The sequence below is a fragment of the Oryctolagus cuniculus genome, chromosome 20, assembly GCF_964237555.1.
Source record: "Oryctolagus cuniculus chromosome 20, mOryCun1.1, whole genome shotgun sequence".
Taxonomy (NCBI): domain Eukaryota; kingdom Metazoa; phylum Chordata; class Mammalia; order Lagomorpha; family Leporidae; genus Oryctolagus; species Oryctolagus cuniculus.
This window is the reverse complement of record NC_091451.1, coordinates 39,407,737-39,418,876: the sequence shown is the minus strand read 5'-3', so window position 1 is coordinate 39,418,876 and position 11,140 is coordinate 39,407,737. Positions and strand designations below refer to the sequence as shown.

At 63.2% G+C, this 11,140-nt stretch overlaps 1 protein-coding gene across 1 annotated transcript; it reads right to left on the bottom strand.

The window, feature by feature from the left end:
- Nucleotides 1–373: 373 nt before the first annotated feature.
- LOC100357709 (alpha-1-antichymotrypsin) lies at nt 374–10,925 on the bottom strand. The gene is made up of 5 exons (XM_002723248.5): nt 10,768–10,925; nt 8,352–8,999; nt 5,212–5,485; nt 2,254–2,404; nt 374–1,291 (listed from the first exon to the last, which is right to left on the bottom strand). The coding sequence occupies exons 2-5, from the start codon at nt 8,980–8,982 to the stop codon at nt 1,088–1,090; spliced, it is 1,260 nt and encodes a 419-aa protein (XP_002723294.3). The 5' UTR covers nt 8,983–8,999; nt 10,768–10,925; the 3' UTR covers nt 374–1,087.
- Between the last annotated feature and the right edge of the window lie 215 nt (nt 10,926–11,140).

Sequence of the window (11,140 nt, the reverse complement as noted above, 5' to 3'; positions counted from 1 at the left end):
AGTGAGGGGCGCTCGCCTCCCCGGAGCAGGGAGGAATCTGCAGCGCCTCCCTCCGCCTGGATTCCTCTCCTGACTGCAGGCCCCTCGGCTGTCTCCCAGCATGCTCAGCCTGAACACCACTTCCTCCCGACGCACTCTCCTGCTCGGCTTGCTGCCCGGAGAGTGTTCTCGGCAGCCAGGGGCCCGCCCTCGGATCCGTTGTGTTCGCCCTTCCTCCCCCAACAGAATCACAGAGCGCCCCTGGGCCCCACTGCCCTTGAGCTGAGGCGCCCCTGTGTCCCTCCGGGGGCCCCCATTCCTGCCCGGCCCCGCCATGCCCGGTGCACCCCCATCCCCGACCCCCAAATCCCTTCTGTGCCCAGTGGCAGAGGACTTTTCCTTTTCTGTTTAGACATTGACTTATTTATTGGAAAGGCATACTGACACAGATCGGGTAGGGGGAGGAGACAGAGAGGTCTTCCATCCTCTGGTTCGCTCCCCAGATGGCTGTCAGGGCTGGGGCTGGGCCCCACCAAAGCCAAGAGCCCGGAACTCCATCCAGGTCTCCCACGTGGGTGCAGGGGCCCAAGCACTTGGTGACCTTCTGCTGCTTTCCCAGGGGCATAAGCAGGGAGCTGAATCGGAAGCAGAGCAGCCGGGACTCGAACCGGGTGGATACGGGATGCCAGGGGGCAGGAGCCGTGTCACAGGGTCAGGGCTAGCAGGTGGCAGAGCAGGGGCTCTGGGGGAGGGGAAGTGTGAAACTGTGGCAGGGGACCAGGTAGCTCCAGGGCAGGAACGAGCCTGGGGACAGATGGGCCCCTGCCCAGGCCTGGGGCTGGGGTCCAGTGAGCCTGGCCAGGCGGCTGACGCCTGGGGGGCAGGCAGGGTGGGTGTCAGGGCACAGCAGCAGCAGGGCCGTCCGTGTGCGCAGGCACAGGGACGTGTCCATCCAGGGAGAGTTTACTGCTCTCAGGACACTGCAGTGCAAGGGCTCCCTGGGCGCTGGGCGCCACGCTGGCGGTCACTGTCCCCTTCCCACGGAGGCGCAGGGCTCGGAGGTCCGGCCGCACCGAGGGCCCAAGCCCCCCGACGTCCAGCAGGAGCCCTAGGCTTGTGTGGGGTCGACGACTTTGCTCAGAAAGAGGACGCTCGCTGTGTTGCTGGGGGTGATGACCGCCAGGAAAGGCCTGTTGAAATGCACCGCGGTCAATGGGCCCAGTTTCCCGGACAAGAGTGAAATTTTGACGCCGGTGGCGGCCGCCGCTTCAGTGCCCTTCTCGGCTACGTCCAGCACAGCCTTGTGGACCACCTGCGGGGACATCAGAGCGTGACTCACGGCGGGGCGGGGGTATGGGCTGGAGGGAGGTGCCTGCCTGGCTGTGCTGGGCCCCCCCCTCCCAGCGCCCTCTCTGCTACTTCTGCCCAGGTGCAGAGTTCTGAGGGATTTGCCCAGAGTCGCGGAGGTCCGGTGTGTGTGGCAGGGGCCGACCTGCGTCCCTCTGGGTCTGCGTCCCGAGTCTGTGCTGCCCCCAAATACCAACAGCTGCCAGGAGCAGGGGCCAGGCCAACACTGCGCATTTCTTTGGCCAGTAACCCTGCAGCCGTCTCCACCATGCAGCCATGCTCCGTGGCTGGGCCGGCCCTGGGCTCAGCACCTCTCCAGCTCCAGCCTCAACGTGCCACGGCTCTCAGCTACGACTGCTTTACATTGGGAGTGACATCGCACCCCTGGAACACACCCGTCCCCTCCTCTTCACACCTTTGCACCCAGTGCTCCTGGGGAGGTGGGGAGCAGCCCTAGCACAAGGCTCGGCTGCCCAGAGGCCCCCTTTTCCTGGTGGCTCTGTCCCTGGTGACGCAGTCCGGGAGTCCCGAGTGCTCTTCGCTCATAGTCATGGCATATACATCACAAGTGCCCTAGAGCCACCATCACCTGCCCAGCCAAGCACTGCATCTAGCCAAGAACTATGGCCCCACTTTGCAGGGGGAAAGCCCGAGGGTGGAGGACTCTATTTTGCCCACATTGGGCAGTAAACAGTGGAGTGTGGGACGGTGGCCACAGATGTCTGATTTGAGCCCAAACTCTTCCCCACGGCAGCTCCTGCATCACTTTATGCCGCAGGGGAGGTGGGTGCCAGCCCCCAGCCGGGCAGGAGGTGCTGGACCATGCCGGCTCTCTAGGCTTGAGGGGTTCCCAAATCTCAGACTCCTCCCACATGCACCTGGCTTCGGCCCTCAAGGTCAGAGGGAGCGTGGGTTTCACAGCCTCACCTGGGAGACCGCCAGGTTCTTGACCCCCATGACCCCGGACAGGTCGGCGTGCGTGGTGAAGACTTCTCTGATGCCCAGCTCGGAAAGGAGGTCTTTCAGGTTCAAGTCGCTGGAGATGGAGAACTTGGGCAGGTGCAGCTCGTCAATCCACCTGGGAAGTGCAGGAACCACGCTGGAACGCGGCTTGGCCCAGGGTCCTCCCCAAGGCCAGCGTGAGCTTCCCTGGTCCCTCCCCCACCCCGCCCCATCCATATTCCCCACCCGGTCTATGCCTCTAATTCATCGACACCTGTGTCATCTGTGAGCGTCCACATGGGCTGGGCACAGGGCCAGGGCTGGGTTGGGGCCATGCCTGAGCTTGGCCTTGACCTTGTCCCTTGGCTCACAATGCATCAGGAGACACCTGTGCTGCAGCAGGGACCCCCGCAGTGAGAGACGGGGGGGGGGGGGGGCCCAGGGCAGCCTCATCGGCCGCATAGCAACCTGCAGCAGGGGCACCAGGAGGGCTTCCTGCAGGAGGCGGCATGGAGGCTCAGTCTCAAAGGATCAGAAGGAGCTGGCTGGGGGAAGGCTGGGAGAACTCAGAGGAAGGTGGGAAGCAAGAGGGGGCACTGTGAGTGCGGAGTGGCCGTGGCATGGCAGGGAGCGGTAGGGAGGAGGCCGGGCAGGGGCCTCGGCTGCCCGTGGTGCCCTGAGACAGCTGCAGTTGCCGCTTGGCCTGCTGGGGAGCTCCGTGAGGGCGGGGCTGCCTCTGCCTGCAGTGCTGAGCCTGAGCCTGGAGCAGGCTGCTCGCAGAACGGGCACCTCGCCCTGTGCACCCCTCTCCCCGAGACACCTGCTGTCGGCTGCCCGCTCTCACGGCCGCCCAGACTAAGGAGCGGACGTCTCATGTCTCCATCCTTCTCTGAAGCCGTGGGAGCAGAGACGGCGTCCTACGCCTCTGCAGCCCTCCCTCCCTCCCTCCCACCACAAGTGTCCACGGAGCATCCACTCTGGGCCACGCAGGTGCACACAGACACTTCGTCCGTGTTTCGCAGATCAAAGTGTCAGAGGAAGAGGCTTTTCTTTCAGAACCACTCCTGGAGCCCCAGCTCGCAGGCCGTCACTTGGTGCTAAAATGGAGACTGGGGAGGGACGGGGGTGGGAGGTGGGGGGACACATGGATGGGAGGGGCGGGAGCCAGGCCTCATGGTCTCCTGGGCTCTGAGAGTGAGGCAGCCCCAGAGGGCGCCAGCTGCCTGGACAGCAGCCGGGGCAGGAGCTGCGGCCGCCAGTGGCCCTCGCAGCAGCCTCCTCCCTCTGTGGTTCACCAAGTGGCCCCCCAGACACTCCCCCCCAGCATTACCCCCAAGAACAAGGGTGCAGGCAGGATGCTGCTCCCCACTTTGTAGGAAGCAGCCCCCCCAGGGCTGAGCCTTGGGAACGGGGCTGAGCCTGGTGGCCCCACCACCCCTCACAGCTGTCCCTCCCCCTCCCCGAGGCCACACCCACTGTGCTGCCTCGCCTATTCCCCTGGGAGCTGAGCCTCTGGGCTCCACGCGGCCAGCCTGTGCTGCCCACCTCGGGTCTCTCTAGAGCTCAGTCGCCTCTCACACTGCACACCCCGTCCCTGCTCCCCGCCGCCACACCCCCTGGAGTTCTGTGCGGGGCTCCTGGCTGCTCTCCCCGCCTCTCGCTAACCCACTCTCTGTGCTCTTAGCAGCAGGGTGGTTCTTTGAAAACCACCCGGGGCAGGTCTCCTCGGCTCTCCGTTTCTCTGGGGGGAGGGGAGGCCAGGGTTCTCCAGGGGTCTGCAGGGGTATCCAGGGGTCTGTAGGGATCTGCAGGGGTCTGCAAGGCCCTCCACAACCTGCTCCACTGCCCTGGGGCCTCTGCCTCACTGTCCAGCTGCAGGTGCTCCGGCCTCGCTCTTCGATGAACACAGCCCTAGGGGCTTGGCCCTGCTGTTCCCTCCGCCAGGAATGCTTTTCCCCAAATATCTGCTAACTCAGTCCCCTGCCTCGGCTCTGTTGGCGCCCCAGCTTCCCCTAAGGGCCATCTAAGGGTTCAACATCACAGACCACCGCCAGCTCCACTTTCCCGACCCCGTTACCCGCACTGCCGTCCTCTCCTAGTCTTATGTTCTAACAAACCAGTCATTTCCGATCTGTGTATTTATTGTCTGCCTCTCCCCCAGGTGCAAGGTCGGCTTCCTAGGGCAGAGAGTTTTGTGTTTTATTCACTGTTAGTGTCAAGCGCATAGTAGGTGCTCAATTAGTCACTCAACAGACGCTGAATGAATGAATGGGTAACCAGTGCAGCACTGGTTCTCACAGCTGCCTCGCCTCCCCCTTGGCTGATTGCAGTTCCTGCCGTCTCCCCGCACTGAGCCGAGCTGTCCATGAGAGCTGGGCGTTGTGTTAGATTCCTCCTGACTCAGGACACACTGAGGATCAGAGGAAGCCCCCGGCCCTGGCTCAGTCTGACACCATCATCTTTTAAATATATACATATAGATATATATTCCTTATTTGAAAGGAAGAGAATGAAAGAGAAACAGAAAGACAGAGACAGATGGAGAGATCTTCCATCCACTGGTTCACTCCCCAAATGCCTGCAACAACCAAGGTTGGACGAGGCCAAAGCCAGGAGCTTGGAGCTCCATCCAGCTCTAGCTCTCCTGTGAGGGTTCCAGGGGCCCAGTTACCGGGGCCACCACCTGCTGCCTCCCAGGGTGTGCATTAGCAGGGAGCTGGATTGGAAGCAGAGCTGCTATTGCAGGATTCCCGCATCCGTGCCAAATGCCCACCCCCGATGCCATCAGCTTAAAGAAAAAAAAATCAGACCCAAAACTACAGGGAGCAAGATGACCCCAGCGTCCACCTGCTCCCCTGCAGAACCTCCCCCCACCGAGCCCCCACACCCTGGCCGCTGGGAGGGAAGGCGGCCAGCAACGGCGCCGCCCCTGAGGGTACTCACTTCGCCTGCACTGAGCTTCTCCACCTGCTCAGGGTCTCCGGGGACAGCTTGGCTTCCACCTCCTCCATTTTGCCCTCGTCGGGGAGGATGAAGAACGCGCTGGCATTGCCCAGGTAGTTGAGTTGCACCACGGTGCAGGACAGCTCCTGGTCCCGGAAGTAGGGTGTGGCAAAGTCCTCCATGGTCATCATGGGAACCGGCACCCATTTGCCCTTTTCCAGCTGGAACCTGGACTTGATGGTATCGCGGGGGTCAAAGGGCTTCTCCCACTTGGCTGAAAGTGGAGCAAGCGGGCAGAGGCCAGGTGAGTGCCAGGGCAGCCTCCCCTGGGGGCAACAGAGCTCTGCCCGTCCCCCGCCAGCCAGGGGCCCTCTTCGGGGGGCCCTGCCTGGGTCTGCAGTAACACCTCGGTGAGTGGAGAAGCCGTGGGTGTGAGGGGGAGCCATGCAGGCTGGGAGTAGGTCGCAACAGAGAGGCAGGGGTTGGCACAGGTGGGCGAGAGGGCCCGGCGGCCCAGGGGCAGGCAGGAGCCCGGGGGAATGGGAAGTTCCTGGCTCCCTGGAAGGATCAGTGTCTGGAGTCGCTGGCATGGCTGGGGTGTGGCAGCTCTGAGTCTGAGCTCCACACGGGGACGGGAAGTGGCAGACGGAATAGCAGCGTAAGCCCTGGGGGTGGGGATGGGGCCTTAATGGAAGGAGAACTCAGAGCCAGGAGTGACCATGAGCACAAACGCGTGGGTACGCGCAGCATCTTAGGAGGCAGGGACACTGGGTGCCCCCAAGCCGGGGCTGCGACGTGCTGGCTGTGGGTCCTCCGCTCACGCCGAGTCACACCCACTCTGATTTCTTGAACTCGGGACCCTGGGACTCTGCGTCTGTCTCCCGCTTGCTCCTGGGAGCCCAGCCTCGTCAGCCTTGTGGCCGCGTCCTGCAACCCGGTGGAGTCAGCCCTCCCAGCCAGCCTTGTCTCCGGGCCCTTCCTGTCCCCCTCAAGGCCGTGCTAGCTCTGGGCCCAGACCGAGCCGCTGCCCTCATGACGGCTGTCAGGTCTCTCGCTCACCGTCTCACAAGGCTCCGGGTTGGCCAAGATCCCGCCGCTGAGATCCCTGGGTTGGCCAAGATCCAGCCGCTGAGATCCCACCCCATGGGCAGCCCCGTTGCAGCTGGGGGTTGGTGCCCAGCCCTGGTCCCTGGGCTTGGGAGGGGATTCCCTCCAGAGTCCCCAGGTCAGCATCGCCCACGCCCCCTCCCAGCTCTCTCCCTCTAGGGCCTGCTTGGTGTCCTGACTGAGGATTCCGTCGTGGGCGAGGTTGACCCCAGCATCTGTTCAGCACTGAGGTCTGCAGGGGTAAAACTGCTTCTGGCACCCATAGCCGCTGCACACCTGGAACACAAGCCCACCCGGGCCAGGCTGACGTAAACCCTCATCCCAAGGACCGACTGACCAACATTCCTATCGCCCTGCCCACTACGTCCAGCTGTCATCGTCGTCATCCTCATCATCACCATCGTCACCAAAAGGCCAGAGAAACAGCTCCCGGGACAGCAGAGCGTCACACTCAGATGCGACACGGACATCGGAATTGTTAGGCGTGAGGCAGAGAATTTAAAGTCACCCTAACCAGTAAGGTAAGGGCTCCAAGGATATGCATGAATAGGTGAGCAGGGTCGGCAGAGAGAGGGAGACTGAGCAAGACGCGGAAAGCATTGCCAGAGATCAGCGGCACGGAAATGGAGCGCGCCCTCCCCGGCCTCACCGGGAGACTTGATGCAGCCGAGGAGAGAGCCTGGGTGCGGGGATGCGGGCTGATGGGACTTCCGGACGGAGCACAGAGAGAAGCAGGAGTGATAAAGGCAGGGCCTCCAAGAACCGTGGGGCAGTTCGCAGAGGCGCAGCATGGCCACGGCCGGAATGCCTGGGGGCTGGGACTCCCTCCCTCCCCGCCTTCCTTCCATCATTGCGAGCAGCGTCTGGGGGCCCCCCGTGTCTCTGGCTCCCTCACTTCCTTGCCTGGCCCCTTCCCGTCATTCCTACCTTCAGGGTTTCTAGGACCAAGGCAGCTGCCAGTCTCTGCTCAGCCCCTGTGCCCCCTGTCTGCCCCCTACCAGGCGTGAACAACTGACAGCGGCAGCCGGAGCCAAGCCCCCTGGCAGGGCAGCAGACAGCTCCCTGCCCACCACCCCGCCCTGGCCAGGAAGGTGCCCCTGGGGACGTGACTGATGCCCAGGGGGCCGGGGTGGGAAGAAGCCTGGTCTGGACTGAATCCTGCCGTGGCTCTACAGGTCCCTAACCCTTCTGACCTCTGCCCCCATCTCTGCGTGTGTCACCAGCTCTCCTGATTCTTCTCAAAGCCTTCGCTCCATCATCTCAGTCTAGGCCCCCTCCCCCGGGGGTCCAGGTGGCTCACAAGGCCAGGGTGGCTTTGTGACCCAGCTCTGTTTGCCTCCACCTCCCTCTGCGGTGCTGCTTTCTCCTGTAAAGGCAAAGGAGAGCTGTGTCCTGGGGGAAGGCTTCCCTCTCCGGCTCCCCTTCCCCGCCTGGCTGGAAGCCCCCTGCCCCTGCTTTCACAGACTGGGTCTGCAGCACTGCCAGCTGGCGCCCTCTGCTGGTGGGGTGCAGTGGGAGAGGAGGAACTGACACTGACAGGGCGCCCCGAGCCAGAACTTCTGGAACCTGAGCGTCACACACTGCCCCCTGCTGTCCACACTCCACACTTGGCTATCGACCAGGCCCGGCACACACGTGACAGGTTCCTGTGTGTGAACCAGATGGAGGCGAGGCACAGAACGGGAAGCTGAAGGGTGGGGCTGCCAGGGGTCAGCACAGGAGAGGGAGGAGGGGGCTCTAAGCAGGGAGGTGGCAGCCTCCTGGGGGCCCAAGTGTGTAGCTCCCTCCATCCCTCCGCTGCTGGCTTTGCTGCACTGCCTGTGCCCGATGGCTAGAGGTGGAAGCGGCAACTGGTCTGTCTGCTGTGACCCTAGGGGTGGGGCCCTAGGGCAGGGCGGCGGGAACCCCACCAGCAAGGCAGGCGCCCGGTCCATGTCCCCTGCCCCCTAGCACAGCTGCTGGGCCGGGGCAGAAAGAGCCTGCGGACTCAGGACCCTGCGTCTGGGACCTGCGGACCCCGGGCGGGCGCTCACCTTTGAAGAAGATGTAATTCACCAGGACCATCGCGGTCTGCGGGTCGAGGCCCTGGATGAGGTCCACGATTTTGCCCTGGGTTTCCTTCTCCACGTAGCTGTTGATGAGTCTCTCGGCGGCGGCGGGGTCCTGGAAGTCGGTGGCGATGGCGGCCGAGCCGTACAGCTTCTCCGCGCCCTCGGCAAAGGTCGCCAGCATCTCCAGCGACTCGCGGACGAACAGTGCGTTGCCCAGGCTCAGCTGCAGCTGCGCGCGCGGCTGGCGGAGGGCGCTCAGGAGCTGCTGGAAGCCCCAGTGGATTTCCATCTCCGGCGTCTCGGTGAGGTTGAACTTGAGGCCTTCAAGCAGCTCGGTGAGCGTGGAGTTGCGGGCTCCCAGGGACAGGAAGGCCAGGGCCGTGGAGAGGCTCAGCGGGGAGAAGATGAGGTTCTTGTGGGGCATCGTCGAAGCGAGCTGCTTGTACAGGCTGCAGGCGAAGTGGGCGTTGCTGGAGACGAGCCCTGCAAGCCGCCGCCCATCCTCCGAGAGCTCCTGGCCCCGGGTCTCCTGGCCAGCTGTGCCCGCGGGGTGGCAGAGGACAGCAGGGCAGAGCCCCGCTACCACCAGCGCCAGCGCCAGGAGAGTTGACATCCTCACCGCTCTCAACCCTGAAAAGCAGGAACCCTGTAAGGCTCAGAGGCCCAAATGGTGCAGCTCGTCCCCTCAGGGCCTCCCTCCTGGCCTGCGCTCCAGCCCTCATGGCTTCGTGACCTCCCCTGGGGGCGATGCTTTCCTGGGGACCCAACAGACACCACTGCTGTGAGGGTGAGTGCTGTCCCTGGGACAGAAGTGGGGCACAGAGTGGTGCAGGGGGCTCCCCAAGGGAACACAGCGGGCCAGGCACGGAGGTGCGGTCAGCAGCCAGGCCCACCCAGCTCTTAGTTCCGGTGGCCATGAGGTTGGGGGACGTGTCCTTCCAGAATGCCTTCTCCTCCCCCATGGGCACCCATCAGAGGGAGAGACAGTAGGGGGCCTTGTCCCCACCCCAACCACTATCTGCCCTGAAGTAGGACCCTGGAGGTCTCCTGCCCCGTGTCAGACCTCAGCCCTCCCCCAGTCCTGGGTGGCAGGTGCCATGGTCCCAGGCAGGCCATCCCTGGAGGGGCCCGGTCACAGCGCGGTCTGCTAAGGGAGGACCCAGCAAGCGGCTGGTCCCTGAGAGGTTCTGCGGGGTTGACTTCCTCCCCTGGCCCCTGGAGCTGCTGCACAAGACCGGAGACAGGGGCTGCATTCAAACCCCTGACTGTGGCCGGCAGCTTCCACCCACGTGGTCCCTGACTCCAGAGGAGAAAGGGGGCTGGGGCCGGCGCTGTGGCATAGCAGGTAAAGCCGCCACCTGCAGTGTCAGCGTCCCATATGGGCGCTGGTTCAAGACCCCACTGCTCCACTTCCAATTCAGCTCTCTGCTATGGCCTGGGAAAGCAGTGGAAGATGGCCCAAGTGCTTGAGCCCCTGCGCTGCATGGGAAGACCCAGAGGAAGTTCCTGGCTCCTGGCTTTGGATCGGCACAGCTCCGGCCGTTGTGGCCATCTGGGGAGTGAACCAGCGGATGGAAGACCTCTCTCTCTCTCTCTGTCTCTCCTATCTCTGTATAACTCTGGTTTTCAAATTAATAAATAAATAGACCTTAAAGAAAGGGGGTCGCTCATGTTGGGTCCCAGGGGAGGATGGAAGGAGAGGAGGAGGAGGAAGGAGAAGAGGAGGAAGAGGAGGGGAGGCAGTTCCGGGTTGCTGGGAATCCGGAGTTGAGGGACAGGGCAGCCTTGGCCTCAGCTGTCGGCTGACAGTCGGGCAGATGTGGCCAGTCCTTTGGAATGGTGTCACACGGGATTTTCCGCAAATCACAGCTGGAGGGAGATGGCTGGTGTATCTAAGCCAGCCAGAGGGGGGCGCAGCCGTCCGTCAGCTCGGCCACGGGGCCTCAGGGAGAAGTGGAGCCCTGGCCCCTCCAAAGGCAGCCCCTGTCTCCCGCAGACCCTGCAGCCCTGATGGGGCCTGCGTGCTTTGTCCAGGGGCCCCACGGCAGGGTGTGCGTCTGCACCCCGTCCTGAGAGCAGTGCCCTGTGCCAGCCGAGGGGACGGCACCTCCTCCCCCTCTGAGGGTCAAGGTCACAGCTCGCTCCCACTCAGAGCCCAGAGCGTGGAGTCAGAAATGACCCAAGAAACCACAGTGGCCCCTCCACCCAGGGCAGGCGTGAAAACCCGCATCCCCCGAGAAGGGGACATTGGAGTTGGTGGCAGCCCCAGAACCGTCCCTTGGCCCCCAGCCCCATGACCTGAGCCCCCTTGCACCCCACACAGGCCACAAGCTCCAGGTCACAGCCTAGCACCCCAGGAATCCTCAGCTCCCAGCACGGAGGCAGCAGCGTGGGTTACCTGCTGGTAAAGCCGAGGAGGCACTGGGAGGTTCCGGAGGCGCCCGCCCGGAGTGCTGGCTTTGCCCGAAGGCCAGCACTTATTTGTCCTGGCAGGGAACCCCGCCCCTTGCTTAGGAAATGTTGTCGGGAACAGCCGAGGGCTCTGTTCTTAGACTGGAAACAGCCAGACGACTGTTTCCCATAACCTGGTTTATTGGCTCCAATGGAACAACCCGGTGATGGGAAGCGCCTCTAACTTTTTGTTCCTTAAAAACAATGACAACAAAAACTGCCTTCTTAGTGCACTTTCTGTGTATAAAATGTGTATTGAGGAACATGGAATAACCCAGAAAATATAAATAAAGATGCTGGAAATATCCCCCAGGGTGGGC

Coding starts and splice junctions, on each gene's coding strand:
- LOC100357709 (XM_002723248.5), bottom strand. CDS start 8,982: ATGTCAACTCTCCTGGCGCTGGCGCTGGTGGTAGCGGGGCTCTGCCCT. Junction 5,486..8,351: donor GAATTACATCTTCTTCAAAG/GTGAGCGCCCGC, acceptor CTCCACTTTCAG/CCAAGTGGGAGAAGCCCTTT. Junction 2,405..5,211: donor AGAAGCTCAGTGCAGGCGAA/GTGAGTACCCTC, acceptor TGCACTTCCCAG/GTGGATTGACGAGCTGCACC.